We start from the raw sequence: 26,160 nt of genomic DNA, 5'->3' as shown, positions 1-26,160 counted from the left end.
AAGATACCAACTTCCCTTTGCCTAGCAATGCAACCCCCGCACAGTTGGAGTGCCAACATCCCGTTGGATCTCCACACAAAATGACCATATAGGTAGTTAGAGTTACTGAGCAAGTGTGGCCGCCTTCGCCGGAGACGGGGCTGGGGCCGGGTTCGCGCCAGAAGCAGCGGTAGCCGGCGCCACAGTAGTAGTAGCAGCAGTACTAGCTGTAGTAGTAGTGATGACAGTGGTTGTCATGTCGGCCACCGGTGCGACAGGACCTGACCCCTCAGACGCGACGGAAGCAATGTTGGGTTTCTGTGCCTGGGACGCAGTCTGAGTAGAAGCTACAGCTGAAGCAACAGCAGGCTGAGATAGGATCTGGCCGGCCGGTTGGGACGTAGGGGATACAGTGTTTGTATCAGCTTGTGTCTGCAATGGAGCGAGTTTCGAAATCGGCGCCGCCGCCGGAACAGTACTCCGAGCTGGTGTCTGGACTGGCGCCTGAGAGGGAGGAGATGTAGCGAATGAAGCTGTCTCTTGGAAAGTAGAAGCGGTCGGCGCGGGAGGCTTGACAGGACCATCCTGGGCCGCACTCTGAGCAGGTACCCGAGGTGATACGGAGGACGGCGGAGCGCTCTGTGGTTGTGGCGCGGTTGCGCCAGGGGCTGCAGTGCCCGGAGCCGGGACGGAGGCAGAGGCATGTTTGGGACCCTCAGCCGGAACAGAGGCGATCTCAGGTGGCTGGCCGGGCCCCTGGGACGACGCCGGGGTTGCAACGGTGCTCGGAACTGAGATAGGAGCAGCAGTCTGATCGAGTGTCTTGGTCAAAGGAGATGCCACATTAGGTGGCTGGCTGGGCCCTTGGGATGACGCCGGAGCGAAACCTTGACTCGGTGCCTGCGGCTTGGTGGGTGCGACTTCTTGACTCTGAGAATGAGGTTTGGCCAGACTAGAGACCGGACCCCGCGCTTTTGGCACAACTGGCACGGAAGCGGCAACCGTGGGAGCTGAATGACCCTGAGGCGCAAGACCAGGAAGCGGTTGACTTCCAGCCGCAGGCTGAACTTGACTCGAAGACTGAGCCGGAGCTGCAACTTTAGCCGGGATCACCGGCGCGGTCGAGCCGGGCGATAGGACCGCAGGCTGCGCGGTAGTGTGGACCGTGCCCAAAACAGGAGCCTGGGGTTGGGGTTGGGATGCTGGGGCAGCTGAAGGTTGTGAAGCGAGCTGCGTGGGAGTCGTAGCTGGACGGTTAACCTGCTGCATCGGCGCAGTCGTTGCAACCGGCTTGGTCGTCGGAGCGGGCGTGGCAGGGGAAGTAGAAGCAGGAGCTTGCTGTGCCGGGACGGTCCCTGGAATCGAAGACACCACTGCGGAAGGTGTGGCCGCCACAGCAGGACTAGGAACAGTCGCATGCCCCCTAGCAGACATAGGCACAGAGCCCGGAACCGCCTGAGCAGGCGCTGCAGAACCCGATCGAGGAGCGGGCTGAGGCGCCGAGATAGACGGCGCGCCAGCCTGCGCTTTTTGATGGCTAACGATGACCCCCTTGATAGCCTTCATCAACACGGTTTCCGCCTCTTCATACTGCTTCCTATCCGACTCGGAGCCCGGGATCGTGCTCGTGTCCGCGAAACCCAACTCGCGGTCCACAGCCGACAAGATCAAGCGCTCCGCATTCAGCCTGCCCATTCTCGGCTCTAGCGTTTCAATCATACTATTCTTGAACTTCACGAGAGCCTCCAACAGGCCCGGGTGCAGGGAGTCATTAGCCCCCAACTTCTCCCGGCTTTGCTTGAACACGTTGAACACGACCTTCTCGAGCGTCTCTTGCTCCGGCACCGTGCTTTCCGTTGCCAGCCCGAGACCGCGGTTGATGACCGACATGGCAATGGCTTCGGCGGCCGGCGTTCGCTTTGACAACTCCTTCGTGACCGTCGTCTTGAAGTTGACTACGTGCTTGGCCAGTTCCGGCGCGACGGCTGGCTTCAGGGCGAGCGCGTTGCCGTTGACAGCGGGCTGCGCCGGACGCGCTCCGACAGATCCCGGCGTCGCCGCCGGCGCGGATGGGCCTGAGACAGCGGGTACGCCATGCACCGGGCTCGCCATGTTGTTGGGCGGGGCACCTTGCCCCGCCGGACCCCGAGGAGGACCACCAGGCTGCATGCCAGCGACCGGAGGAGGTCTCGACGCGTAAGGGGAGGAGTACGCCGTGATCTGCGGGATTCCCTGCGGCGTACGTGCTGCGGTCGGGTCCGCATATCCCGCCGTCGGCGCGGCCCCGGTTTGGCGAGGAGGCTGGGGGGTGGAGGCAGCGACGGGTTGAGCGCCGGGATGCGCTTGTGGATGCTGCCCAGGCGCACCTTGGCCAGGCGGATATGCGGGACGCTGGGGCCCAGAAGCGGGACGGTAGCCTGGCTGCGACCCTTCTGCTTGAAACACGCGCGTGTTCGAACCGGAGGACGCAGAATAAGGCTGGCCAAAGGTGTGCAGAGACGGGGAGCGATCTGGCGACGCGGCCTTGCGCTTCTTCCCGGCGTCGATGTCGATACCGGGGACACGGCTCCACAGATGTGTCTCCTCGTTCTTCTTGAACGCGTCGTTGCCGATGAGGTTATGTCGAACGCTACTCTCCCAGCCCTTAGTGTCGACGGTGAAATAAAAGAACGGATACTTCATCTGGATCCGCTTGTAAATCTGCTTTAAGGTTAAACCGTCAGGCGCAGCAGACAAGACCTCGTCAATCAGCATCCCATAGTTCTTGAGCGGCTTCTGCAGCTGTTCCTCCGTGTAATCTTCCCTGTTTAGCTCCAGCGGTGGTGTCTTTGGTTTCTCGCGCCGCCTCTCTTTGATCGCCCTTTCGCCATCTGAGCCTTCGCCCTCTGCGCCATCCTTTGGCTTCCGCGGCTTGTACTTGCGCTTCTCAGGCCTGTCTGCCCCGTCTTCGGGGAGCGGGTGTTTGCGTGGTCGACCAACCTTCCTCTTGACGGGCGGCTCGCCGGGCGGTGGCTGTGGCATGTCCTTCTTTTGGCGCTCCATTGCAGCTTTCCTGAGCAGCCTCTCCTCCCTCTTGGACATGATTCCATTCTTTGGCGGACGGCCTGGGCCACGCTTCCTCTGTGGTATGCCTCCGATCAAGTCAAACAGCTCGGGCGGTATCTCTGTTTTGATCGGTGGCTGCCGGGGCGCTTCAGCATCCTTTTCGATCGTCTCCATGACCTCCTGTTCCGGCGTCTCTTCCGGCTCAGGCTCGGCGATATCCTCAGCTGGCTCCGAGAGTTCACTGTCGCTGTCCTCCTTTGCAGCTTCGACTGCGTGGTCTTCAGGGCTCGTACTCCGTCTCTCGGGATTGTGCGCGCTCTCAAAGTCAAAGCTCATCTCCTTGCCTCCTTCTGAGTACCGTCTGTTGGACACGCCATCTCCATCGATGCCCTCTTCGGCGCCGGTCTTGCCGCGCGGGACGCCGTTGATGATGAAGACAAAATCAACGTCCTTGATTTGCAGGCGATCGCCGCTCCGCAGCACCACCTTGCTGTCTTTGTAGTGGACATCCTCGCAAAAGAAGCCGTTTTTGTGCAGCGGGATCGCTTCGAAGACGCCCTCCTTCTGGTTGAACTGGATCTTAAGATGTTCTCTGGAGATAGCCTTTGTTCTGCTGGCGATATTCGGTCCGGGAGAGTGGATGCCGATGAAGGGGACGTAGTACGGAGAGGGTCGGAGAGCGCTGAGATTAACAGCGGCCGCTCCTGGGGTATGCGAGACGTACTGCCGGTTGAGGGTCGGGTTCTTGTCCTCTTGGCCGACCTGGTCGCCCGCTGCGACCTCTAGTTGGTGGGAATCCCCGGAAGCAGACCCTGCGCCGCCGCTAGTCTTCCTCCTCTTGGTCGGACGGGGATTCTCATCGCCATCCGACTCGGGGCCGAGCATGCCGCCCTCCTCGCTGACGTACGACTTGCTGAACTTGCCGCGATCTTGGGTCGGGGGCGATGGGGCGGGTAGGCCCAATTGCTCATTCTCCCGCACTTTCCGCTGGTACTCCTCGAGCCGTCGCTCGTCCCTTCTGGCCTGATCCAACGCCCGCTGGTCACGTCCAATGATGACGGCATATGTGGTCATCTGGAAGACGCTGTCGGCAAATTCAATCCTGGCGAAGGACTCGAGCGGAGCGTCGACGGGAGGGGTGCTGTTGGCGCCGTTGGGTCCGGCTGGTAGGAGAGCGTCGGAGGTGTCGAGCATGCCATGGGACAGTGAAACCTGGGAAGGGCGCACTGTCGACGAAGGCAGCGGCATCAGGTTCTGAGGCTGAGCCGCCGCGGACAGGCGAGCAAGGGCCATGAGGAGCTGGGAGGGATGCTGCGAGTAGAGGTCGAAGCCAGGGGCCGCGGAAAAGTCCATCGCGGCGCCCATAGTCGTGTCAAGGTCCATAGCGTCACCCAGGGGATTCGCAGTCTGTTGACTCTGTTGACTCTGCTGACTCTGCTGACTCTCGGGCTGTTCTGTCTTGGTTGGGGTGTCTTGTGGTGGGGAAGGAACGGTCTGTGAGTTTCCGTTAGGTTTGCGGGTTTCGGCAGCATTAGCGGAAGGCGCTGGATTGGCAGCAGCAGCGGATGCATCGTCAAGAGTCATGTTGTCATTGACAGGCACTGGAGGCTCAGCGCGATTGGCTTTCGGTGTAAAGTCCGGTGCAGGGTCCGTGAGCGGAGAAAACGCGGGCGGCGCCGGCGACTCGCAGCCAGCGCCGTCTAGCACGGACGAAGTCATCGCTTGTAGCGCAAGCCAAGCTCCTTCGTCAAGCTGCGGCAAGTCGAGCAAGGACTCGCAGTGCGTGCGTTACGGACGCTTGAGTCTTTCGACCTTCGGACGAGGCGAGAGTCTCGGGTGCTAGATAAGTTAGAGCGCCTGGCAAAACGATTGGCGCATGGGGCCTAAATTTTGACCGCCCGTCAGTCCACGCTCCGTCATTGGCTGCAATAGCTCCGGCGTCTCCACATTCCCCAAGTTTGAGATCTTCGCCTGCTCATCATTGCATGTGTTGCGGCTCTCCATCTTACTGGCGCAGTGGTTGGTACTATAGGTATGTACTGTACTCTCAGGTACTGTACGTACTACACTGGCATACTACATAGGTACCGTAGACTACACATCAACACCTGAGACCAACGTGCTTCATATTCCAGCCAGCATTGCTCCAACGCCTGCAATTTGCCGTTGGGTATCCTCCCAGAGATGCCCCCTCAAAAACAGTCCCTGCGCAAGTGCTGCTGAGGCACACCAAGGCATGGTTCATTCTGCAGTAGTTGCACGCGTGTGCCAGCCGAATTGCCGCCGTCGAGAATATCTTGGGCAAGGAGGCGATGTGCTTCTTGCCGCCCTCGGTCTTCATGCAGACTCGGTTGCAGCATGCCATCGCGAAAGAATTGGCGACCGACGGCTACGTGCCTGCGGATATCCAGGACCTGCAGAGCCGGGTGCCTGCTCTGGCAGACTGGGAATATCTCGAGGAATACGGCGATCGGTTGGTGGGGGAGTGTATCCGCATACAGCCTCTGGCGGCGCACAAGTGGAATGACCACCGATTGAGCGCAGCTGATTGCTGCTCCTCGCTGGCGAACATGCACCCGGATCAGTTCGTTCTCACTTGCAACTACGCCAAACGGCAAACCAACAATAACACTTGGACCTACCGTACAAAATGGCAGAGCCATAAGACCACTTGGCACTCCCGGTAAGTAACCGCAACGTGGTTTCTGTAGTCTCACCAATGCAACTCTAGTAACATCCATTTTCCTTTCACGGCACCGCACTCTCATTAAAATTGACGTTCCAATCTCCTGCAAAGTCCCAAAGAGCCGTGGTTTCTCATATATTACGGAGGTCTCTGCAGCGAAACCTGAAGTCTTGAACGGGCCTGTTACGGTTCTTGGCAGTCAATGTTTCGAAGCCAGGCCGCGCTGACCGAGCCCCGGCCCGGGCCCGGCCCTAAAAGCGGGCCTCAACGCTGACTCGGCTCCTCCGTGCCGCCTTTGAAAACACGGTCCCTGGTGTTTCGGGGCCGGCCCAACAAAACGCCCATTGGCCGCTTGTCGCAACCTACCACCACCACGAGCCATCTCGCGTATTATTTTACGAGCCTGCTTAGTCTGCCGAGGCTATGCGGGCTCGACCTTTCTGTGACAATCCGAGTGGCTCAACAGTGTATACTCGTCTATGACATGCCTCGTAACCAGAGGGGAGATGTTTCCGGCCGGGTCTCGAATGTGGCTGCATAAAACAGCGGAACAGCCCCCTCGTGGGCCGGCGTTCTGTTTCGGTGACGCAGGGATATTCGAAGATCCAAATCCATCTCAGTGTGCAATATATGCGGCATGGGGGCCGCTTTCCCCTTGTGCTTCGCTTCTGGAACCTCTCTTGGCTTGGTTCGCTTCTCATGTCCTAACCGTCTCGCAGGACCGACTGGTTGGGACTATATTCCCGCGTCTACTCACTGCCTAGGAGACGAAGTGACTACCATCTGCTGGTGCCGTGTTTGCCGCAGCAACAAGTCCATGCACCATGCCTTCCGCGCCCAAACGTTCAAGGGGACGTCCCAGGCGTGGCAATGGCGGAAGTAAGGCGCCGGTGCCTGATAACGCGCAGCCCTCCCCTGAATCAGCATGGCCATTACCGCGAAAGCCCGTGGCGACGGAAACAGCACCGCTCGCTGGGAAGAAGGACAAGCAAGCAGAAGAAGCACCATCTTCGTTAGAGAAGACTGGACCTCAGACGGGGATGGGAACTGAAGCGCAGCCACCATCGAAATCGAAGGGACTGCCTTCTGGGCCAGGAAACGCCCGCCCGAATGCCCCGGGACGTGCACAGCAACCGCTGCAACCGTCAAAGGGCGAGATCCCCGTTCTGGAGCCGGCAGCTCTAGATTCAAAACAAACCAAGCCCACGGGTAAGGTGCCTCCTCCGATCGCAACAACAACAACGACAACAACAACATCTCAACCAAGACAAGCTGTTCCAAGCTTCTCTCTTCCGAGACCTCTTTTTGCCAAGCGCAACAAAGACTCGCCAACCCATCCAGAACCACCACCTCCCAAGCCACTCGGTGCAGGACCATCGGGGTCCGTATCTGCTATACCCGACCACACCCCGTCCGCCTCCTCTTCCAAGCAGCCGCCAATGCCGGAGCCGCCCCGCACAGGGCCGGCGGGTGCTATGCCGCCTCTATCAGGTACCGCCCGCTCAGGTCCGTCATTTCCCATTCCCTCCGGCGCCGGGCAGCCTCTCCCCGCTACGTCGCGCCCAGGTGCAGAGCGTCAAGGGCAGGCAGCGCAGGCAGCGCAGGGGAAAGGGGCGGGCTTGGTACCAGAGCGACCGGGCCCTGCACCATCGTTCCCGCTGCCAGATCCAAAGTCACCCCTCAAGAAGGGCTCAGGCGACAGCTTGCCACCAGATCAGGGGTTTCCGGCGCCCTTGCGGCTCGGGAACCCGGCCCCCAAAACTCCGCAGAAGGCGGGTGGCGCTGCAGGTGTACCGCCACAGAAGAAACCAACGGGACCAGACACGGATCGAGGGTTCCTGGTGCCTCTGCGGTTCGATGACTCGCCGTCCAGAGGGCCACAGAAGACGGGCGCGCCTCCTCCAGGTGCATCATCACAGACTTCTACGGAGCCGAAGGTGGACCAGAAGGGCGGACTGGCCACCGTTCTACCTCCATCGGGGCCCGCCGAACACAACCGATCCGGTATTGGGGCGACTCAGCAATCGCAGAAGCCGAACGGCGGCTCCGGGCTGATTGCTCGGAAGCCAGTGAACCCCTTCGGAACGCCACCTCCGGTAGAGCTCCCGGGCTCCCTTCCTCCCAGAGCGCCGGTGGAAACGGGCAAACCGCCTGGGTTGCAGCCTCCCAAAGCACCGACAGAGACGGGCACAGCACCCCCCGGCTTGCTTCCTCCCAAGACGCCGGTAGAAACAGGCAAAGCTCCTGGCTCGTTACCCCCGAAAGTGCCAACACAGATGGGAGAACTCCCTGGCACGATACCCCCGAAAGCGCCGATGGAAGCGGGTGTGCCTCCTGGCTTGTTGCCTCCCAAAGCACCGGTCGAAACGGGCAATCCTCCTGGCTCGGTGCCCCCGAAAATGCCGACACAAACGGGCGTGCCCCCCGGTTCCCTGCCCTCGAAGCCACTGCCAACAGAAACCCCGAGTTCACTGCGTCCCGCTCTGAACCCATTACAGTCATCGCCACCAAATGCTCCCTCGCAGCCAGCAAATACGGCATACATGAATCCGCTGCGCTCATCCCCGCCGAACCCTTCCTTGCAGTCTGCAAAGCCGGCCGGCAAAGACCCGCTGCGATCGCCGCCCTCAAAACGGCCGATACAGACGGGCGTGCCTCCTGGCGCACACCCCCTGCAGTTGTCACCGCCAAGTACTCTCTCACCACCGGGGAACACAACCTACATGAATCCCCTGCGGTCATCGCCTCCAAACCCTTCAGAGCAGCAGCCCGGCCAACAGTCCGGCTACCGAGCATCCGTGTACAGGCCTAGTATGGCGCACGCCCCGCCGCAGAAACAAGATACGGCACCCTTTGTGCCCTTCCGCCCGCCAAATGGTAAGAATGGTGAGCCGTCACGACAGATGAGCTCCTCCTCGAACGCGCTTCCTCCTCGGGTTGCCAGCCCCCCCGGGGGACTTACCCATCCGGGGCCCAACCACGGCCATTCCAACTCGACAGACTCCAACATGTTGAAGAACACAGCAGGTAGCTCAGCCACTGCCACAAGTTCTTCACGCCCTCCGAACCCCTTCCAGCGACAGAACACGGGCCTCACCTCCACCACCACCAAACCAGCGAGCGGCCAAACCCCAGACCTGGAGAAAGGCCCCGGCGGCGGCGAATATCCGTACTACAGCGGCGAAGCCGGCGCGCCGCCCCCACCACCCATGCCCTACACGCACATGCTCCTCTCGCTCGACAAGATCCCGCGCCGGCACAACATCCTCGTCCTCGTATTCGTGTGGCTCCTGCTAGTAGGCTTCGTCGTCCTGCCCGGTTCCTTCACCAGCTCCTCCTCCAAGGGCGAAACCCCCCAAAGCGTCCAGGTACCGGTGCAGGGGGGAAAGAAGCTGGCGCTGACGCCGGCCAACACGGCCGCGCTGGCGGTCGGCTTCGTGTGCGTCGTGGCGGGCGGCTTCGGGGCCGCGTGGCTCGCGCTACGCTGGCGGCGCAACCACGTGTGGCTGCTCAACAAGCTGTACATGCCGCTGATCCTGGACGCGGCGGCGGGGCTGTTGGCGACGCTCGCGGCCGTGTATGCCCAGCAGGGCGGGGAGTGGAGCGCGCAGGCGACGGTTGTGGCGATCATTGAGGGCGGGGTGTTGGGGGTCGCGATGGTGCTGTTTTTGCTGTATAATTATTGGTTGCTGAAGAAGGTTAGGGCGGCGGGTGGTGGTGGTGGTGGTTCTCTTCCTCAGGGGGAGTATGATGGGAAGGAGGAGGAGGAGGAGGAGAAGAAGAAGAAGAAGAAGAAATGGGGTGGTGGTGGGGTGGGTGGTAAGATGGGTAAGAGGGAGGAGAAGGAGAGGAGGAAGAGGGAGAAGATGGAGGAGAAGGAAAGAAAGAAGAGGGAGAAGAGGGAACGGAAGGAACGGAAGAAGTGGGGGCTGAAGGAGAAGAAGAAGAAGGGGACGAAGATGGGAGGAGGAGGGTTCTTTGCCCGGTTTGGGAGACGGCGCAAAACGCGGCGTGTTGATGCCTCTCGGAAGTTTGTGTAAAGGGGTGGTAGAAGACGGAGAGGCCAAGGAGAGGGCGGTGATCACCAGCATATTATAGTATACCGTGATATTATCCTTCACACAGTTCGAAGTGGTACTATAGGCATCAGCTTCTTCTTATCCCGGATGGAATTGGAAAACTACTATACCTATTTATTTTACGACCACAACAACGGCCTGCGCTCGCTCTCCGCCTCGGCCCACCTCCTCTCGACTCGATCGGCCACGCGATACGCGCCATGGCAGCAGCACCCGGCCACGAAGCCAACGGCATCACTCTTGAACGCCAGCGTCCCCGCCGCAGTAATCATCATGACCATCCACCGCTCCTGCTGCTCCCGCACACCGACCTCCCCGTACCTCCTTCCATTACCACCACCACCAGCCCCGCCTTCTTCTTCTTCTTCTTCTCTTCTTCTTCCCGAACACTATCCTCCCACAACAAATCCGCCGCGCCGGCATTATTCAACCCAGCCCCGACCTTCCCCAGTTCCAGCCCAGCCGCGATAACCATGACCCCCAACACAGCCGCGGGGAATCGCCGCAGAAACTCCACCACCACACCACCATTCCCACCAGAGTCAGAATCAGAATCACTACCACCAGAAAAAAACAAACCCAACCCCATCTTCCCCACCCCCAACAACACCACACTAGCCCCGCTGCGCGCGCCAAAGCGGTGCTGCGCCGCCAGCCCGCCCGCGCCGTGGCACACGGGCATGGCGCCGAACCAGCACCCGCACAGGTTCATGGCGGCGACCGACAGGCCGAGGGCCGTCACACCCGGGGCAGGTAGTAAAGACGACGGCAGCAGCAGGTCGGCCGAGAGCGACGAGACGGCTATGACCGAGTTGAGGGTTGTGAGTGGCAGTTGCGAGAGGGCGGTGCTCCATGCCGGGGGGGCGCGGAATTCCGGGGGAGGAAGGTTGGTGTCCATATTCTTCTTTTTATTTCTGTCCCTGTTCCTGTTCCTGGGGAGGGGCGAAATTCAGATAGGAGGGTACTACTACTACTACTGGTAGTAGTAGTAGAGAGGATGCCGAGGAGGAAGATCAGCAGGGCGTAGGGGAAGCGAGGGAAGCGTTGGGTGAGGAGGAGGGCGAGGAAGAAAAGGAGGGCGGCGAGGCGGGTTTCGAGCGGGTTATGATTGTTACTGTTAGTGTTTTGGAGCCAGGGGAGTGGGAGGATGAGGGTGGCGCCCGCGACGACCAGGCGAAGGCCCGCGCCCAGCTGGATGCCCTTGATGACCGGCACGGGGATGAGCCGTGTCAGCAGCCGAAGTAGGCCGGTCGCGCTGAGCAGGAGCACGGCGAGAGACACTAGCGCGCCCGAGGCGGTCGTCTCGCGCAGGGAGAGGGGCGTGGAGAGGGCCGAGGCGGCGATGGCCTGGGATGTCGACTTAGTATGATGCTTTTTGTGTGATTTCCATTTTCTATTTTCTTGAAAAAAAAAGGAACAATTCAAAAATGGAGAGAAGAACAAGAACGGAAAAAGATTGATATATACATATAAGAGACTTGTGATGACGGGTTAAGACGGCCAAGACGTACCTTCATCGGCTGCACTGGCAGCGGAATGCCAAACACAACCCCCGTGACAACATTAAACAGCCCCGAAAACACCAGCGTCGACGGCAGGTCGATCGAGCCCTGCAGCGCGAGCGCGATCATCAGCGGAAGCAGCGTGCCCAGGTCGCCGAGCGCGCCCGAGATCTCGGCGGCGGGGGCCCGCCGGAGCGTGCCGAGATTGTGCCGGTTGCGCCGGCCGAGCTCCGAGAGGATCGAGTGCCGCATTATAGTATGATTGAACTTTGTATGTCATTTGCGTGCAAACAACGTTTAACCAAGTCAGATTCGAAAGTCCCAATATTGTAGGACTTCTCAAGGCATCCAGGTTGGATTTTCAGGCTGGAGGAGGGAATCAGCGGGGACGAGAGGGCAAGTCACTGCAAGCGATTGGGTCTGCGGAGATCGAATGTGACTAATAAGGCACAAGAATACAATTACACACGCACTGCTTTTCCTACCAACACATTGACACCGGCAGTGCCTATCAATGAAAGACTGGGCGTGGGCTTGGACCAGAGTACTTTCCCAACGTCAAGAGTTAAGCCTTTCACGCAGGGGACTCGTCCACTGGTGCCAGGGAAGGAATGCTTGCCTTGATCCCATCTCCACACCAACAACCTAAACACGGACGACGACTCAAACAAGAATACTACCGTTACAGCTCCCACGTCGGAAATATATTATAGTGAGCGTAATCGACTCGTCTGAACTCTCCTCCAGTCCCTCAGCTCCGTGGTCGACCACTAAATCCTCCTTGTCCTTACCCTTATCCCACTTCTCATCATCTCATCTCACGTCATTACACCATCCGCGTTGCTCCCTACCCTAGAAACAAGACAGTACAAGAGGATAGATTACAACGGGCCCGGTCAAAAGGCAAAACCACCAAAACTCCTTACACCATCACTGGGCGCTGCTCACCTATCAGCACCGCCAGGGAGAAAATGGAATGAAAACGAAACCAAACCAAACATCCTACCCAGAAATAGAACCAGAAACAGAAGCAGAAGAAGAAGCAGAAGACCTACACGCCCAACCGAACCCCCCTTCCCCTCCCATTCCCATTCCCGTCCCTCCTGCCAGCGACTTCCTTCCTCTTCCCACTCCTCCCACTCCTCCCACCACCACCCCTCTCCCTCCCCGTCTCCCTCTCATCATCCAAATCCATCTCCATCTCCATCTCCATCCCCATCCCCACGCCCATATCCAACGACCCCCCTCCCCCTTGACCATTAATACTACTAGTACTAGTCGTACCATCCAACCCATTATTCATCACCAACCCCCCATTTTGCCGTCTTTGCAACCCATCATCAGCGAAACCCCCAACGTCAACACCAAGCTGCAATCCGACCAGCTCGAGCTTCCTCACATCCCCGCCGGCCGCCTCGACCATCTTGGCCAGGCGCGCGCGGAACTCGCGCTGTCTCTCGGCCGCCTCGCGCTCGCGCCTCGCTTTGGTCTTGGACGAACCCGACGGCGCCACGCCCGTCATCAGCAGGGCGCGGTCCTGCGGCGTGTAGTTCACGAAGCCGTCGTCGCTTTCTTTTTCTTTGTCCTTTTCGTAGGGGTTGAGGTCGAGGTTTGAGGAGGAGGTGCGGCGGGAGGAGGAGGAAGAGCGTTTCCCTTCCTTGTTACCATCTCTACTACTACTACCAGTAGTGGTGGTAGTGGTAGTAGTAGTGCGGCGACAGGAAGGGGAGTTCGACGCGGAATTTACCACACCGCCACCACCTGCTGCTGCTGCGGCCGCAACGGCGAGTGAGTGATACTGATGATGCAGCGACGACGAAGACGACGATGTACGCCGGCCGGTCCACGAGCGGCGCTTGCGGATTGCCGCGCCCCCGTCCGCGACGGGCAACAACGACGACGACGACGGCGGCATGGGCTGGCTGTGCAGCGTCTGCATGGAGGCGCTGCGCCGGTGCAGCAAGCGACCGCCGCCGCCGCCGCCCCCGCCAGTGGATAATGCGGAAATAGAAGATGCGGGAAGAAGAGTAGAAGAAGAACCCCCGGCAATCTTGGGGCTCGGCGAGGCAGACCCGATGCGGCTTGTGCTGCCGCTGCGTGCCTTGCGCGGGGAGACGCCCGGTGCGTATTGGTGGTGCCGCGCGCCCGACGACGGAGCCCGCGGTTTGGGACGGCGATGGCGCTGGTGGTGGTCGGCGCGCGTCGGGCGGTGGTTGTTAGTGGTGGTGTTGTCGCTGTGGTGCAACACGGCCGCGGAGATGCCCCCGGGCTGCGGCATGTGGAGCATCAGGCCGCTGGTGGCAAAGTTCAAGCCGTCTTCGGTGTCGGGAGGCGCGGGATACTCGAAGCTCTGCTGCTGGTGCTGCTGTTGCAGCTGGACGGCGGCGAGATGGAGCGACGCGCTGCGGGCACTGGCGGTGTTGTTGTTGTTGTTGTTGTTGTTGTTGTTGTTGTTGTTGTTGTAGGATAGGGGCCCCAAGTCGGTGTCCATCACGTCCGGGGCCGACGGGTGCCACCACATGTTGGCCGCATCCCCGTTGACGCCGGGGAAGCAAGCGCCGGTCGGCAGCTGCCAGCCATCCAGGAGGGGGGTCCGCAGCGGCGTATGGGGCATGATACTGCCGTTCAGCTGCAGCGGAGCCACGAACTGGCCGCTGAGCTGCCCGATTGCCACGAAGGGGTCGTCCAGGAAGGCGTTGACGAAGCTCGCGTCGCTAGCACTGCTGCCGGCAAACGGTCGCTGCGCCGGATTGGGCATGCCACTGGTAAGGGGCGGAGACGGCAGCTGAGCCTTGGAGAACTGCAAGCTCTGGGGCCGTGGCCGGCCAGGGGCCGTCGACATGATGGGAGCCGCGAGCGACGACGCCTCCGCATCCGGTTTGATCTCCGACCGCTGCTTCGTCTTCGCGTGCAGCGTGGCCGCCTTGCTGCGGATCTTGTCGTAGAAGGCGCCCAGCCGGCTGGCCTTGCTGGGGCTGGTGGACTGTGACGGAGGAGAGGCGGGCTCCGACGCCGACAGCTGCGGGATCTGGATGCGCGGCGAGCGCATCGTCAAGCCCTCGAGCTTCAGCAATTCCGAATCCGAAATGGAGCCTCCCCCCGGCGCTTCTGTAACGCCGCCATAGGGTACCTCGTCGACCTCGATCTCGGGCTTGGTAAAGTTCTTCATGTTTAGTGCGCCTCGGTATTGAGAATGCAGCTGATGACCATGCGGATGCTGATGCTGTCGCGGGTCAGGACCTCCCGGTGTCGTCGTCGAGCTGGCGGCGTTGATGGCCATCGCTCCGGGTTTCGTAGAGGTAGTATGTTCCTGCACAGCTCCCATTGTCTGACTCTGGGCTCCGCCGGCGGACAGGAACTCGTCGAATGACATGTGTGGCGAGGTGGTCGGATCAGAGGCACCGCAGAACTGGCCGAGGCCGCCGTCCGCCATTCCCGCTGCAGACTCGCCGTCCGAGTGGTCGCCCAGCTGCACATACTGATCAAAGAAGTCGGCCGCCCCCGCCTCGCTCGCCATGTCCTGCCAGCAAAAGCTGTCCTTTTCTTTGTTCGCCGAGCGGGGTATCCCACGCGGAGCTGTAAGAGCTGTGCCCTGGACGCCGGCCATTGTTGCTGGCGTACAAGTCGTTGTGATGGTAGGATGCGGCGGCCGCGCTTGTGTTGTCGTCGAGCTCTGTTGCAATGGCAAAAATATGTGTGTACGTGTGCTGGTGTTTGTTGCTTCAAGGGGCCATGATGGTGTGCGCTTGGGGGAGTCGCGGGCTAATGTCAAGGGGCCAAGCGGGAAAGTCAACAAATCCACTCAGCCTGCCACAGCAACAGAAGAAATGCAGAGGAAGGGGGGGGTTAGAGGGGGTATCCAAGACATTTGTAGACAAGTCTCGCTCATGCAGGTACCCTTGGGCCCGTTGAGGAATGGTGCGTTGCTTCGACACGATCTTGCTTCATTCCAGACTTTCATCGTAACTAGCCCTGCGCCGTGTAAGTCTTCCCACACGCCCCCCTCCCCTCGACCGGACCATCGTGAGCCGGGAACCGGGCGGTGACGCGATGGCAGGCAGGCCTGGCTGAACTACACCAAAACCCGACAAAGAAGCGCCGAGCATGCTTTGTCATGCTTCGAACCCCTGCGGAGGGGTGAAGGCCGAGTACCGTAGACAACTGTTGTTTGTGCACAAAGAGCGGCGTTCTCGGGCCTGGAATGTGTGTGGCAACCACCCCCCGGAGGCCCCGGCTTCCTCCGGCACAAACCTGACTGGCTGTGTCTGCTTCTCTCCCTAGCTTGAACGGGGGATGTGTACAAACATGATCCGAAAGGAAAACAAGCCCAAACTGTTTGATCGCGTGAGCTAATCCTATATTGTGCCCATCATGTGATGGATGGCTCAAGTGGAAGGGCAAAAACTGGACCGAGGGAGAGGGAGAGAGAGAGAAATCAGGTGAGGCTAAGCCACTCACCAGTAATACTAAAACAGAGGTTGCCCTGCCACACCACATCTTCTTCATCCCTTGAAAGTTCCTAGTAACAAACAAACACTGGACACTTGTTGTATTCAGGCCCGAACTGTGTCGGCGGACTGATGAGAGCGCACAAAAAAAGGGCGACGCACAGGGATCTGTGCCCTGTCGTCAACCACGAGGTGCATTGTCGTTGCTTGGACTCTAATATGCGATTGGCCCGTACATTTGTTGCAGAGCCTCTGCTTGTCTTCCGATCTTAGATCGTTAAAGAAAGATGGTAAGAAAGAAAAGAAGTGCGAAAAACATGAACTTTGTGGCATTGTGATGCCCCAGCTCTATGGTCCCGTGTAACTTCCCATGCAAGACCCTTCTTCTTCACCTTGACAAACCAAGACCGCAGACCTAACTCCCAAAAATATGCAGTACAGATGTAGTAACCCCCTGCGCCATTGATTCCCGGACTGGTACCTGGCTTGTATGCAGATTTCGGGTTCGCACTCCCGGGAATAATTTTCTAAACCGACAGTCCCAAATGCAAATGCTCAGGGCTAGAAAGAAGTTGGGTATAAAAGGGAAGACGCTCCACAAAACAAAACAAAATGCGGAAAGATAAAATAGTAAATGTGCAGTCGTAGCATAACACCCCCGCTACGGAGGGTGAGGGTGTGTCGACGGTAGTGGTGGTGAGGCCGCTGATGACATGACCGGAGAATTCAGGGCTGATGTCACCGCCGAAGACGCCGCCGAGCTTCCGTGGCGCGTCTTATGTCTCTTGCGCATCCTCGGTCGGTTGCGCACGACATTCCGGCAGCGTAATGCCGCATCGGCCGACAGCCGGTACTGCAGCGCGATGCCCCCAACCATGTGTTTCCTAATGCCTCCGGGGCCGCTCGCATCCCGCAGCGAAATACCCCCTTCTATCATAGCCAACAGGTCCTCCGGGGCCGCGGACAACCCATCGCCCTCGGCGTCGTCAACTTCTAGGTCCGGCCCGGGCATGGCACAATCCGGATCGGGTTCGATCGGTCCTGGTTCAGGGGGGCACACCCATCTTGAGGTTGGCCGTGACGGTGTTGGTATTGGCCGGAGCTGGCCGCGCACATTGCACTGCGTTCCGGTTGAAATCATGTCCTCCAGGCGACGGTTAAGGGGTCGTGTGCTGGAGCTGTCTCGAGGCTGGCTGCTTGGTCGCCATCGTGATCGCTTCGCATCCGATAATAATGTGTCGTCCTCCGGCTCGCAGTACGCCTCGTCAACTTCGATCGGCTCACCCACAACCTGCTCGGAAATCGGTAGCCAAGGAATGGTGTGCCCGTCATCAGGGCGACCACCTGGTAAGTGCTGTAGCGATTGGTCACGGATTTTCCGGTCGCCCCAATCTGAAAGTCCGAGTAACCGGGGGTTCTGCAGGCCTTCGACCGAGCACAGTGACGACGGTGTTTGTGTTGGCTGCGTCTGCAGTTGGCCGTCGGTGGAACGACCCTGCTGCAGGTATTGCTTGCTCAGCGTGCACGCCAATCTCTCCACCGTCTGCCCGGGAGACATGCTGCTCGATGTTTCGGGTAGAGACCTATTAGTCGGTGATGGTGGCCGAGCGTCTGGTATTTGCAATACATCGTGTCCTTCACGAGCGTGTTGGCGTTGGTACTCCCCAGACTGCATTCCTGGAGTTGGGGATGAGTCTGCGTTTCCCCTTGGTGGAACTAGAGAGTCCTGACTGGTGTTGCTGCATTCCCGTTCTGCGGCGCCAGCCTGGGCCCCTGAGCCGAAGCGCGCATACATGGCAGACGAAAGCCGGCCGAGACCAACGGCGGCCGGCAGACGCAGAGAGACGGCAAATGCAGTAGCAGTCGTACAGCCTAGTACAAAAAGGCGGTCGTGATTGTTGGGAAGCACAACGGCTATGAAGGCATCAGTGCTTCGTGCGCTCTGTGACTTGGCAATCGTAGCATGCTCTCCGTCGAACCGAGTACACCAGTTGGACGAACATTAGACCAGCGCCTTGGCGGTTAGTCTAATGAAGCACAATACGGCAAGGTCGGGAAGCCGGCCGAAACATGTGCAATAGTGCGACTGTCGACACGTGAAGGCGGTTTGACTAGATGCTTGATGCTGTCTTGGTTGGTTGCATCTGCCACATGAAATGATGGAAAGGCTGACAACAAGCTGTGCGGACGGGCAGAGTGGATTGAAGGCAGAATTGCGACAAGACAAGTTCAGCTGTCATCAGTGCCTGCTGATGATGCATCGCAGAGACGCAGCAACCACCTCAGCATGCCCCGGGCAGGAGGGGCGGCCCCCCAAACGCCCTAGGCTCGGTCGAGATAAGTGTCGTCTTGGTGCTCTCCTCGTACGCTCCACTGTGCGGCCGTCCTGGGGTTAAGGTGTCGGGGAACGGCCGAGCTTGGTGTCGAATGAGCGGGAGATCCGAACCTCCGGAGCCGCTGATTGGCTGCACAGCGAAGGCGCTCGGAGCAGCTGCCTTCAATGTCGGGGCATGTGGAGCCCTCCTGAGCCACGGGATTCAGCCTGGGCGACCCAACCTGTCGGAGCGACCACAGCTCGAGCTCGAGCTTCCATTCTTCGCGACAGGAAGACACAATGTGAGGTGAGGGTGGGGGCTGATTTAGCGTTGGTTTCCAGCGCTGTTTAACCTCCACTTAGTTGACTGAATAAGGGCAGAAGAAGCCTTTCTTCTGCGACCTATGTAGGAACCATGACGAGGTTGTCTTGTTGGGAAGCAAGTTCGGCGGGAATTTCTGTAGCGGTCGGATTTGCGTTCCTTCGAGGTGGGCCTGTATCCACAAGTGCCGGCGCCGCTGCTTTGGGAATCGGGGGCCAGGGGATGATCCAGTGAGGTCGCACCGTCGGCGCTTCTCTGCAGAGCCATTCCCTTTTCGGCTAATGTCCGCGAACTTGGAGATTAGCAAACGCGTGATGCTGTTGGCACTGTGACGACTGCAGAGTGCCGGGCCCCTGGATACGCTCACTTTTTGGGCCGGCAGATCTCCAACGATGTCTGCATATGCAACCGTTTTGACATTGGGACCGACGCTCTCGGCTGTTCAGGTCCCGTCACTGCAACAACCTTATCCTAGTAACTAACTGGCAGAAGCAGTTAAACCGTCCCTGATCACCAACCCCCACATTTTTCCTTGACAGCCTTGCCGAGTTATTCCTTCTTGCATCATTCATGTTTGCCCCTCAACCAGGTGAAGTGGTCGACTAGTTATCCCAAATGAACGTGACCACTATCAACCAACTTACCCCCGCTGGTATGGCAACTATCCCCATTAACGACCGCCTCTTTGGGGGGGGGAGGGGGGGGAGGAGGAGGAGGAAGGCGACGACCCCGAGATAACCCTCGACTCCATCAATAACAGCAAGACAATCAACTTCTCTACCCACGCCAACTACACAAGATGGGCGCCGCGAGAAGCTTTCCGCGAGCTGGTGCAGAACTGGTACATTAATTTCTCCCAACCGGCCCTTTTATCACTACTTATCTGTCTCCGTCTTGCTAAGCTTTCAGGGCGCATCCAGGCGAGACGGCATCATCAAAGGTTTTGGCCTCGCCGAACGGGACTTCTGCGTCGTCTCTGAAAAGAGGACGTCAGGCAGCGACACCGAAATAATCTACAAAGTACCGCGCCTCGGCGCTGACGACAGGAAGGAATGGCTCGGCTACATCCTGCTACAAAGGCCGCAACGGCGAGGGCACCATCGACATCACGAACCGCTCTGCAACGCTGCAACCTTGGCATCTTGACCTCGGTGGAACGAGTAAGGCCGACGACGACCAACAGGCCGGGCCCCATGGCGAGGGTCTTAAGCTCGCTCTCCTAGTCCTCATGCGCGGCATGCAGAATCACGGCTTCAGATGCCGCTCCGGCGGCTTCAATTGGAAGTTCAACTTCACCACCCGCGGTCGGCTGGTTGCTCGCCTGCACCGTATGTCTCCCAAGGCCATCCAATAGGCGGAAGACCAGTCCCGGCGGCTGAGCCAAAGGACGTTGCTCCCGTTTGGGAGCAATCCACAGCTCGACGTGTAGTTCGTTATTGGGAAGACACACGCGGGCCGAGATCAGTGGGGTGCCAAGGTGAAACGGAGCCCAGTGAAGCAGAAAGACTTCGAAGCCTGGACGAAGGCCGCTTTGTTCCTCCAAGACGCGCGGGATGGAGCCATCGTCTCGACCGACGACGGCGATCTTCTTACAGACCCACGTCTCTGTGGGCACATATCTTAAGGGACTTTGTCTACGCGAGTCTGTTCCCACGCGGTCGGCCAGCATCACGAACCGACCACTTAGGTTCGGCTATAACTTCGCTTTTGGGCACACCAATCGCGAGAGGCAATCGGTTGCCAGTGCGAACGAAGAGGCCAGGGCCATTCTCGGTATCTGGAGTAAGGCGCTGGAGGCCAAGCCCGACTTGGTTTCGGAGCTGAGCGCCGTGCTAAACACCACAGAGCCCGAGTACGCGGATATCGCTGAGGCAAAGAGGTTCATGAAATTTGAGACGGCACGTCGGCTGAAATAGTATCTCGTGGGGAGCAAGTTTGCAGGCAAGTGGTACTATTGCAGCGAGGATAAGAACAAGGTACTGTCCTTACCGACCAAGCAAGGCCGGGCGCTTCTTTGCTAATGAGTTGGGATTTTTAGAATCGGAGGCTTGACCACATCATCCAAGGTCTCGGATGCGAAGGTGTCCAGTTGGCGGACTCGTACTGCGCCATCCTGCGCCGGCACAACCTGATTCGCACCGCTGAGGAAGAGGAACACCGGCGCTTTACAACCGCACCGCCCGTTGCAGCCGCAGAACTCGAGACCGCCTTTGCCAAGTCGGTGCGCCGCCTTCTCCGCGCTTGCGTGCATGCCTGTTCCAAGACAAACGGAATAGCTATCCAGTTTGTCCAGGCCGGTCAGCTCCACCTCCAACTGTTCTATTCCGAAGCGGAGCGGTTGTTTCGGGTCCACGAGCGGTGGCTCTCCATAGGCGGTGCCATTGAGGAGTTGGGTCTCCCTGACAACTTGCTAGATGTCGACGCGGTCTTCCACACCGTGAAACGGCTCTTTGCCGACGCGCTGGAGCAGCTCCCGTGCGAAGTGTTTGTGGAAGACGGTTCTAGGACGGCGGAGTGGCGAAGAAAACTGGAAGTCAGCTGCGCGGAGCAGAGACTGCTTAACTATCTACGGGTGGAGAACCTAGACGTCAAGGAAATTTGGTCGAATGGCCAGTTGCTCCTGAGCTGGAAGGTTGACCCCCGGCTAGACTTCGGCACTAGCGTTGAGATCCAGTGTCACAGCGCGTCGCGATGCCTCCACCTGCGGGACAGGCTGTTGACCGCAGAGGACGGTGCGTTTTGTTTTACAGAGCCTGCCAAACTATCTCCCGCGTTCCTGATTACAGTGCTCGCTAACCCATCTGCTGTAGCCGCGCCGACAAGTTGATGTGTATGACTTCCCGGGATGGGAACGACCTCGAGCAACGGTTCTGTAACGAAGAGCTGCCCGACTCCCAGATCCCCGCCTTCCGGCCCCATAAATGCGACCATTCAGAAGGAGAACACTAGAAGACGATCTGGAAGCAGGCGAGGAGTACTTCTTCGTGTTGCTAATGCCGGCAGATCCGGATTCCTTTGTCGCCCTGTCCAGCGTCACGGACATGGCCCATCGAGCATCAACGCCTTCTCGAGAGAGGTCAAGACCTCCGTCCCAGGTTTTTCGTCATGGCCCCAGGACGTCAGCACCTGGTGGCTGGCCGTCGGAACTCCTGAGCCCGCGGAGGAGCGGTTCACCCGATGGTTCCAGTGCCGACACGTCCGATCTAATCAGCAACGGTACGGTCAGTATTGGCGGAGTGTCGCCGTCACCGGAACCGGACGTCAATGGAAGGCGGCCGCCGACTGAGGTGGCGCTCGGCGAAGGCACCCCACTGTCGCCGTCACTGCGCCGGCCCTAGCGACAGCCACTGTACCGGCAGGCTCATTTAGTAAGCTGGGCCCCCCCATCAATGATCTTCTCGCATGGGTACTTACGCCGAGCTCTCTAGCGCTTGGGCCTCGTCTCTGCACTCTAGACGTTTTCAAAATCGATAAAGAACGATGGTACGAGGCCAGGAACGCAGAGAATGTGCAAGCAGTTATTGGTATCTTGGCCGGGGAGAAGTCCCTGCCAGAGGAGACGAAGAAGCGGCCGAGGATCGAGTGAGTGGCATGATGAAATCTTGTTGCGGTTTTGAGACAAGAAGAACAAGGGTTGTAGAACGAGGAGATGTCGATACCCGGCTTAATGAGAGGTCAAAGACGCGCACCACAGTTCCTTACAGTGCTGTAATGTACGTGTAAATTACCAGTACGCTTGGCAGCCGAACATCCGTCACGGCTTGGCATTTCAGCAGCATTTTACCAGGTGAACCGCATCAGTTGGCTTGCTATTTCCCCAAGCAACGGCGCCGGACAATCATGTCTCTACCAGTCCGCGCTGCGTCGCGGGTCAGTGCTCGCACTCTCCTTGTCAAGGTTTCGCCGGCGCCGGTAACTTTGACGGAACGACGGGCCATCCTTCAAGTGCTGAAGCGGCACGGCGAGGTCGAGGTCTTCAAGAAGCTCCATGTTTGTTCTGCCCGGTCGTCAGTTCCTCACCTGCTCCGCTTCTAACCATTAACCCCTATACTCCAGGATCCCGGTCACTTCATCTCCGTGTTCTCACACGCCGAAAAAGCCGCAGACATCGTTGCCCGAAGCCCCCTCGAATTCGACTACGTCGACCAGCAGCATGACGGCAAGGGCACTGCCAACAGCCCAACGAGCGGGCCGAGTCATCCGCAGAAGACGTTCTATGTTCAGATAAAGGAGACATTGCTGTACCAACATAGGACGCACATCAGAGAGAACCCCATTTACGGTCGCTGGCCAGCACCGAACGACAACCTTCTCCTAGAGCATTCGATGACCAAGGCTGCGCTGTCCCAGGCGGTCCCGCAGGGCATGGCTCACGCGGGCCTCGTGGACTGGGCGACGTGTGGCCAGCTCGACGCCCAGGAGACCCTCACTTCTAAAGCGGATCACATCGCCGCACGCCGAAGACGCCGGATGAACGAGTCCAAGTTCGAGAGTCTGGTCGGGGCTTACAATGCCAGGCATGCGGCGAGCGGGAGGCTGAAGGAGGGTGACCATGGGAAAGATGTCCACGACTGAGATCCGGCTCGGACACAAATACTGCGCCCAGCTGAGCTTAGGTTGGATCATTCTGCTTGAGTATCGCAGTCTCTCGACTTCTGGGGGTGACATACTCTACCACGTCGAGTCGAATCCCGAGATGGCGTGGGTCATCATACGTCTCGACAGCTGTGACCAGCCATGCGTGGTCGGCGCGGCGCGACCCGACATGTGCCCTGGTTCAGCGCCTTGAGAGCCCACCCGCATCCACCCGATCTTCGGCGCGGCTCATTCGAAGGGCACTCTTATTCTGGCATAGAATCGCTGGTCCGACTACACTAGAGATCTCGATACGCGTCTCAGACTCCGGCTTCTCCCCTATTGGGTACGTCTCAGCGACAATCGTAGCTGTGCTCGCGGTCTACAAGTGCTGAGGTCGCAGCACCGCCGCGGGACGCGTGTCCGTTACAAATGCTTCACACGGTGTCTGTCGTTGGGCCCCTTGATGGACGTGCGAAGTCGCGGAGAGAGACAAATCGCTGGAGAGAGGCACGAATGGAGTGAGGTTCGACGACCGAAACCAGTGGCTTCCAGCGCAACAGGCAATTCCCGTAGCGCACGGTTGAGGCCGCCAACGCGACACGGACTTGTCGCAGATCGGACGGATGGGAAGTCGAATTTAAGAGCTACAGTGCCGAAGAACACTGCCTACCTGCTGCTGTAACGTACCTTCCCATTGAACACACTCATGGACGGTCCCTTCAACGCAGTAATCCGCAGCGGTTCGAAAACACCTATTAGCTACTACTTGACCTGGGTTCCCTGAATATCCCACGGAGTCGAGACTGCAACTGCACGGCTTCTTTCCTTTTTCCACATCGATTTCTCGTCAGACGTCAGAAGGATTGCACCGGCTTTGGTGTCACATTCTGCAGCGCCGAACAGCCGAAAAGCTTCAAACAAGGCACGGCTCAGCTCGCATTCAGATCCCTGCAAACTTCGGCACTGCTTGCCAAGCCTCGGCGCAACACCTGCACCTTACGTCATTACCCCCCGGTTGCCACGCTGCCCAACATCAAGCTTGTTTAAAACCCAGCTCTATGATTGGTCGACGCAGGTTGTTGCCGTCGTGCCGTGGCCTGTTGAAGCTGTAGCCGTGGTCTTGCTTCGTGTCGTGGAATCACAGGCAGAGAGCCTAGCCGGGGCTGATCACACACCCCGGATTCCTGTGGAAGGACCCGATGACGTTGCTCGCTCTGCTGCTGTGACAGCATTACGACGGGAGGCTGGGCAGCCAGCCATGTCTCAAGACGGCCATCCTGTTTGGCTGCCCGTCATGCCAATCCATATCTAAAACCGAACAGCCTTATATGCCGCGTAGTCTCCCTCCACTCTCGTTCTGTACCACAGCCGTGTCTTCATCTCTCCCGTGCTCCTCGAGATCACTTCGTGTCCACAGGCTACCTTACCTATTACCCCCTCCTGCCCCTCGCTGCAGCTGATTTGGCCGTGTTGTCTACTGGTCCACGGGAACCGTGAATATCTTGAACCATGGCGGGAACAACAGGCTTCTTCCACCACATCGGTACCTTCCTACTCTTCGCAGCGACCGTCCTCCTCGTCATCACATGCATCACCGCGCCGGTGGTCAACGACCTCTCCCTTCTCAAGGTCGAACTCGGGGGTAACGACCGCTCAACCGTATCGTTTGGCACATTTGGTTACTGCCAGAACAATGTCGATGGCCGGTAAGGGCTTTTCACTTCCCCCGCTTTGGTTAAATGAGGCGTAACTGACAAAGAGTTTTTATAATAATATAGCGACATATGCTCCGACTCGCGCGTCGGCTACTCGCCCGCGGCGCTCATGGCGGCCATCGACGGCACGCAGTTCTCCGACTACGCCGAGGACACGACGCGGTCGCTGACCAAGGCCATGATCCTGCACCCGATCGCGTGCGGCATCAACTTCATCGCCTTCCTGCTGGCCCTCGGCGCCGGCATGATCGGCTCGCTGCTGGCCTCGCTCGTCGCGCTGCTGGCCTTCCTGACGACCGCCGTCGCCTGCGTCATCGACTTTGTGCTCTTCAGCATCGTCAAGTCCAACGTCAACGACCGCGGCCACACCACCGGCACCGGCGCCTACTACGGAGCCGGCGCGTGGACCACCCTCGTCTCGGCCATCTGCTCGCTCATTGGCGCCGTCGTGGTCTTTTTCACCTGCTGCTCCGCCAGGCTGCACCGTCGCCGGGGGCTTGCGGCGAAGAGCGATTATGGGGCGCCTGCGAGGAGGGGCAGGTTTTGGTAAAGGGGATCCAAAGGAGCTCCTAATGTAATGGATCTAATGGGGATTTAATGGGGATGGTGGGAAACTATGACGTTGCCTTTCATGGAGGAGATACCAGGTTTGCGATGCGTTTAGACGTTGAGAGCGTTTGGATTGGCGATAATGAGTCGGAGAGGCTTTGGCATGTGTTGTTGAGCCACCTCGATCGGTCCTTTTACCTGCGATATACCACACGGGATATGATACCACGAACTTTCAAATATCTTTCAACTTCTGACTTGTGATCATCAATACTATATCTTGTATTCTTGCATATCATGGCCTAGCCACAATTGGTGCGGTGCGCATTTAAACACAAGCATATCGGCATCCAAGGTCTGCATTCGTATATCTGAACACTCTCCGGAGCTAACCTCATACAGAAGCAAGGCCGCCCCAGCATTCAACCATGTTGACAGCATAGATCGCCTCGGGGACCCCTACTTACCAGCAAGAAACTTGTGCGTGGATGATATAGCTCTTCCGCACGTCCTCAGACCCCCCAGCACACACACACTTGACCCAGCACCCTCGTCGCATATCAGACGCCAACAAACCTCAACCCTCCCATCGAACCAAGCCAAGGTCACCGCCCCCGAGCATCATCACAGGCGGCCCCCCTCGGAAGTGAGACAGACGGAGTCAAAAGAGTGGCAAACATAGTCAAGAAATGGTGACAGACAACGAGCACCCCCCTTTCACAATTCTAGGTACTTTGCGAAACACCGCCACCGCCCAACCGGCAACCAGCAGATTCAAGAGTACTATTTCAAACTCGATTCGACTGGAAAACTGAAATTTGCTCAAGCCAGCCTACCAAGTAACCCATGGTCCCAAACCACCCCCCTCAACCCCCCCCAAAAAACAACAAAAACAAAAAAGAATCAAATCGAAGTCCAGCACACACACACACACATATACACA

At 58.7% G+C, this 26,160-nt stretch overlaps 8 protein-coding genes across 8 annotated transcripts; 3 read left to right on the top strand and 5 right to left on the bottom strand.

The window, feature by feature from the left end:
* Nucleotides 1-102: 102 nt before the first annotated feature.
* On the bottom strand, nucleotides 103-4,854 carry B0T15DRAFT_430372 (uncharacterized protein; the record flags this gene model as incomplete). Its single annotated transcript, XM_062865716.1, has 2 exons — nucleotides 1,144-4,854; nucleotides 103-1,041 (listed from the first exon to the last, which is right to left on the bottom strand). The coding sequence occupies exons 1-2, from the start codon at nucleotides 4,741-4,743 to the stop codon at nucleotides 103-105; spliced, it is 4,539 nt and encodes a 1,512-aa protein (XP_062724854.1). The 5' UTR covers nucleotides 4,744-4,854.
* Nucleotides 4,855-9,482: 4,628 nt separating this feature from the next.
* Nucleotides 9,483-11,758, bottom strand: B0T15DRAFT_500788 (uncharacterized protein). The gene is made up of 4 exons (XM_062867379.1): nucleotides 11,301-11,758; nucleotides 10,755-11,136; nucleotides 10,124-10,590; nucleotides 9,483-10,079 (listed from the first exon to the last, which is right to left on the bottom strand). The coding sequence occupies exons 1-4, from the start codon at nucleotides 11,541-11,543 to the stop codon at nucleotides 9,909-9,911; spliced, it is 1,263 nt and encodes a 420-aa protein (XP_062724853.1). The 5' UTR covers nucleotides 11,544-11,758; the 3' UTR covers nucleotides 9,483-9,908.
* An 835-nt stretch (nucleotides 11,759-12,593) lies between these two features.
* B0T15DRAFT_551452 (uncharacterized protein) lies at nucleotides 12,594-15,128 on the bottom strand (the record flags this gene model as incomplete). Its single annotated transcript, XM_062870270.1, has 2 exons — nucleotides 12,657-15,128; nucleotides 12,594-12,616 (listed from the first exon to the last, which is right to left on the bottom strand). Exons 1-2 carry the CDS (start codon nucleotides 14,896-14,898, stop codon nucleotides 12,594-12,596), a joined length of 2,265 nt encoding a protein of 754 aa, XP_062724852.1. The 5' UTR covers nucleotides 14,899-15,128.
* On the bottom strand, nucleotides 15,078-16,098 carry B0T15DRAFT_128703 (uncharacterized protein). The gene has a single exon (XM_062861723.1). The coding sequence runs from the start codon at nucleotides 15,795-15,797 to the stop codon at nucleotides 15,258-15,260; it is 540 nt and encodes a 179-aa protein (XP_062724851.1). The 5' UTR covers nucleotides 15,798-16,098; the 3' UTR covers nucleotides 15,078-15,257.
* On the bottom strand, nucleotides 16,099-17,714 carry B0T15DRAFT_128702 (uncharacterized protein). The gene has a single exon (XM_062861722.1). It carries the CDS (start codon nucleotides 17,532-17,534, stop codon nucleotides 16,401-16,403), a length of 1,134 nt encoding a protein of 377 aa, XP_062724850.1. The 5' UTR covers nucleotides 17,535-17,714; the 3' UTR covers nucleotides 16,099-16,400.
* Nucleotides 17,715-18,767: 1,053 nt separating this feature from the next.
* Nucleotides 18,768-21,961, top strand: B0T15DRAFT_483533 (uncharacterized protein; the record flags this gene model as incomplete). Its single annotated transcript, XM_062866168.1, has 12 exons — nucleotides 18,768-18,821; nucleotides 19,074-19,216; nucleotides 19,426-19,703; nucleotides 19,737-19,803; nucleotides 19,864-19,939; nucleotides 20,001-20,277; nucleotides 20,317-20,351; nucleotides 20,414-21,160; nucleotides 21,199-21,242; nucleotides 21,317-21,619; nucleotides 21,679-21,743; nucleotides 21,804-21,961. 12 exons carry the CDS (start codon nucleotides 18,768-18,770, stop codon nucleotides 21,959-21,961), a joined length of 2,247 nt encoding a protein of 748 aa, XP_062724849.1.
* On the top strand, nucleotides 21,939-23,155 carry B0T15DRAFT_128663 (uncharacterized protein). Its single transcript, XM_062861721.1, has 2 exons — nucleotides 21,939-22,365; nucleotides 22,432-23,155. Exons 1-2 carry the CDS (start codon nucleotides 22,216-22,218, stop codon nucleotides 22,948-22,950), a joined length of 669 nt encoding a protein of 222 aa, XP_062724848.1. The 5' UTR covers nucleotides 21,939-22,215; the 3' UTR covers nucleotides 22,951-23,155.
* Nucleotides 23,156-24,462: 1,307 nt separating this feature from the next.
* Nucleotides 24,463-25,218, top strand: B0T15DRAFT_509460 (actin cortical patch SUR7/pH-response regulator pali; the record flags this gene model as incomplete). Its single annotated transcript, XM_062867787.1, has 2 exons — nucleotides 24,463-24,659; nucleotides 24,732-25,218. The coding sequence occupies 2 exons, from the start codon at nucleotides 24,463-24,465 to the stop codon at nucleotides 25,216-25,218; spliced, it is 684 nt and encodes a 227-aa protein (XP_062724847.1).
* Between the last annotated feature and the right edge of the window lie 942 nt (nucleotides 25,219-26,160).

This window comes from Chaetomium strumarium (assembly GCF_033439665.1).
Source record: "Chaetomium strumarium strain CBS 333.67 chromosome Unknown B0T15scaffold_2, whole genome shotgun sequence".
Taxonomy (NCBI): domain Eukaryota; kingdom Fungi; phylum Ascomycota; class Sordariomycetes; order Sordariales; family Chaetomiaceae; genus Chaetomium; species Chaetomium strumarium.
This window is presented reverse-complemented; position numbering and strand designations above follow the sequence as displayed.

Excerpts from the sequence above, each read along its gene's own strand:
- B0T15DRAFT_128663 (XM_062861721.1), top strand. The coding sequence starts at position 22,216 with ATGTCTCTACCAGTCCGCGCTGCGTCGCGGGTCAGTGCTCGCACTCTC. Across the intron at positions 22,366-22,431 it reads AGGTCTTCAAGAAGCTCCAT|GATCCCGGTCACTTCATCTC; the intron begins GTTTGTTCTGCC and ends CCTATACTCCAG.
- B0T15DRAFT_128703 (XM_062861723.1), bottom strand. The coding sequence starts at position 15,797 with ATGAAGAAGATGTGGTGTGGCAGGGCAACCTCTGTTTTAGTATTACTG.
- B0T15DRAFT_128702 (XM_062861722.1), bottom strand. The coding sequence starts at position 17,534 with ATGTATGCGCGCTTCGGCTCAGGGGCCCAGGCTGGCGCCGCAGAACGG.
- B0T15DRAFT_500788 (XM_062867379.1), bottom strand. The coding sequence starts at position 11,543 with ATGCGGCACTCGATCCTCTCGGAGCTCGGCCGGCGCAACCGGCACAAT. Across the intron at positions 10,591-10,754 it reads TACTACCAGTAGTAGTAGTA|CCGTCTCGTCGCTCTCGGCC; the intron begins GTACCCTCCTAT and ends ACTCGGTCATAG. Across the intron at positions 10,080-10,123 it reads AGGCGGGGCTGGTGGTGGTG|GAGCGGTGGATGGTCATGAT; the intron begins GTAATGGAAGGA and ends CGGGAGCAGCAG.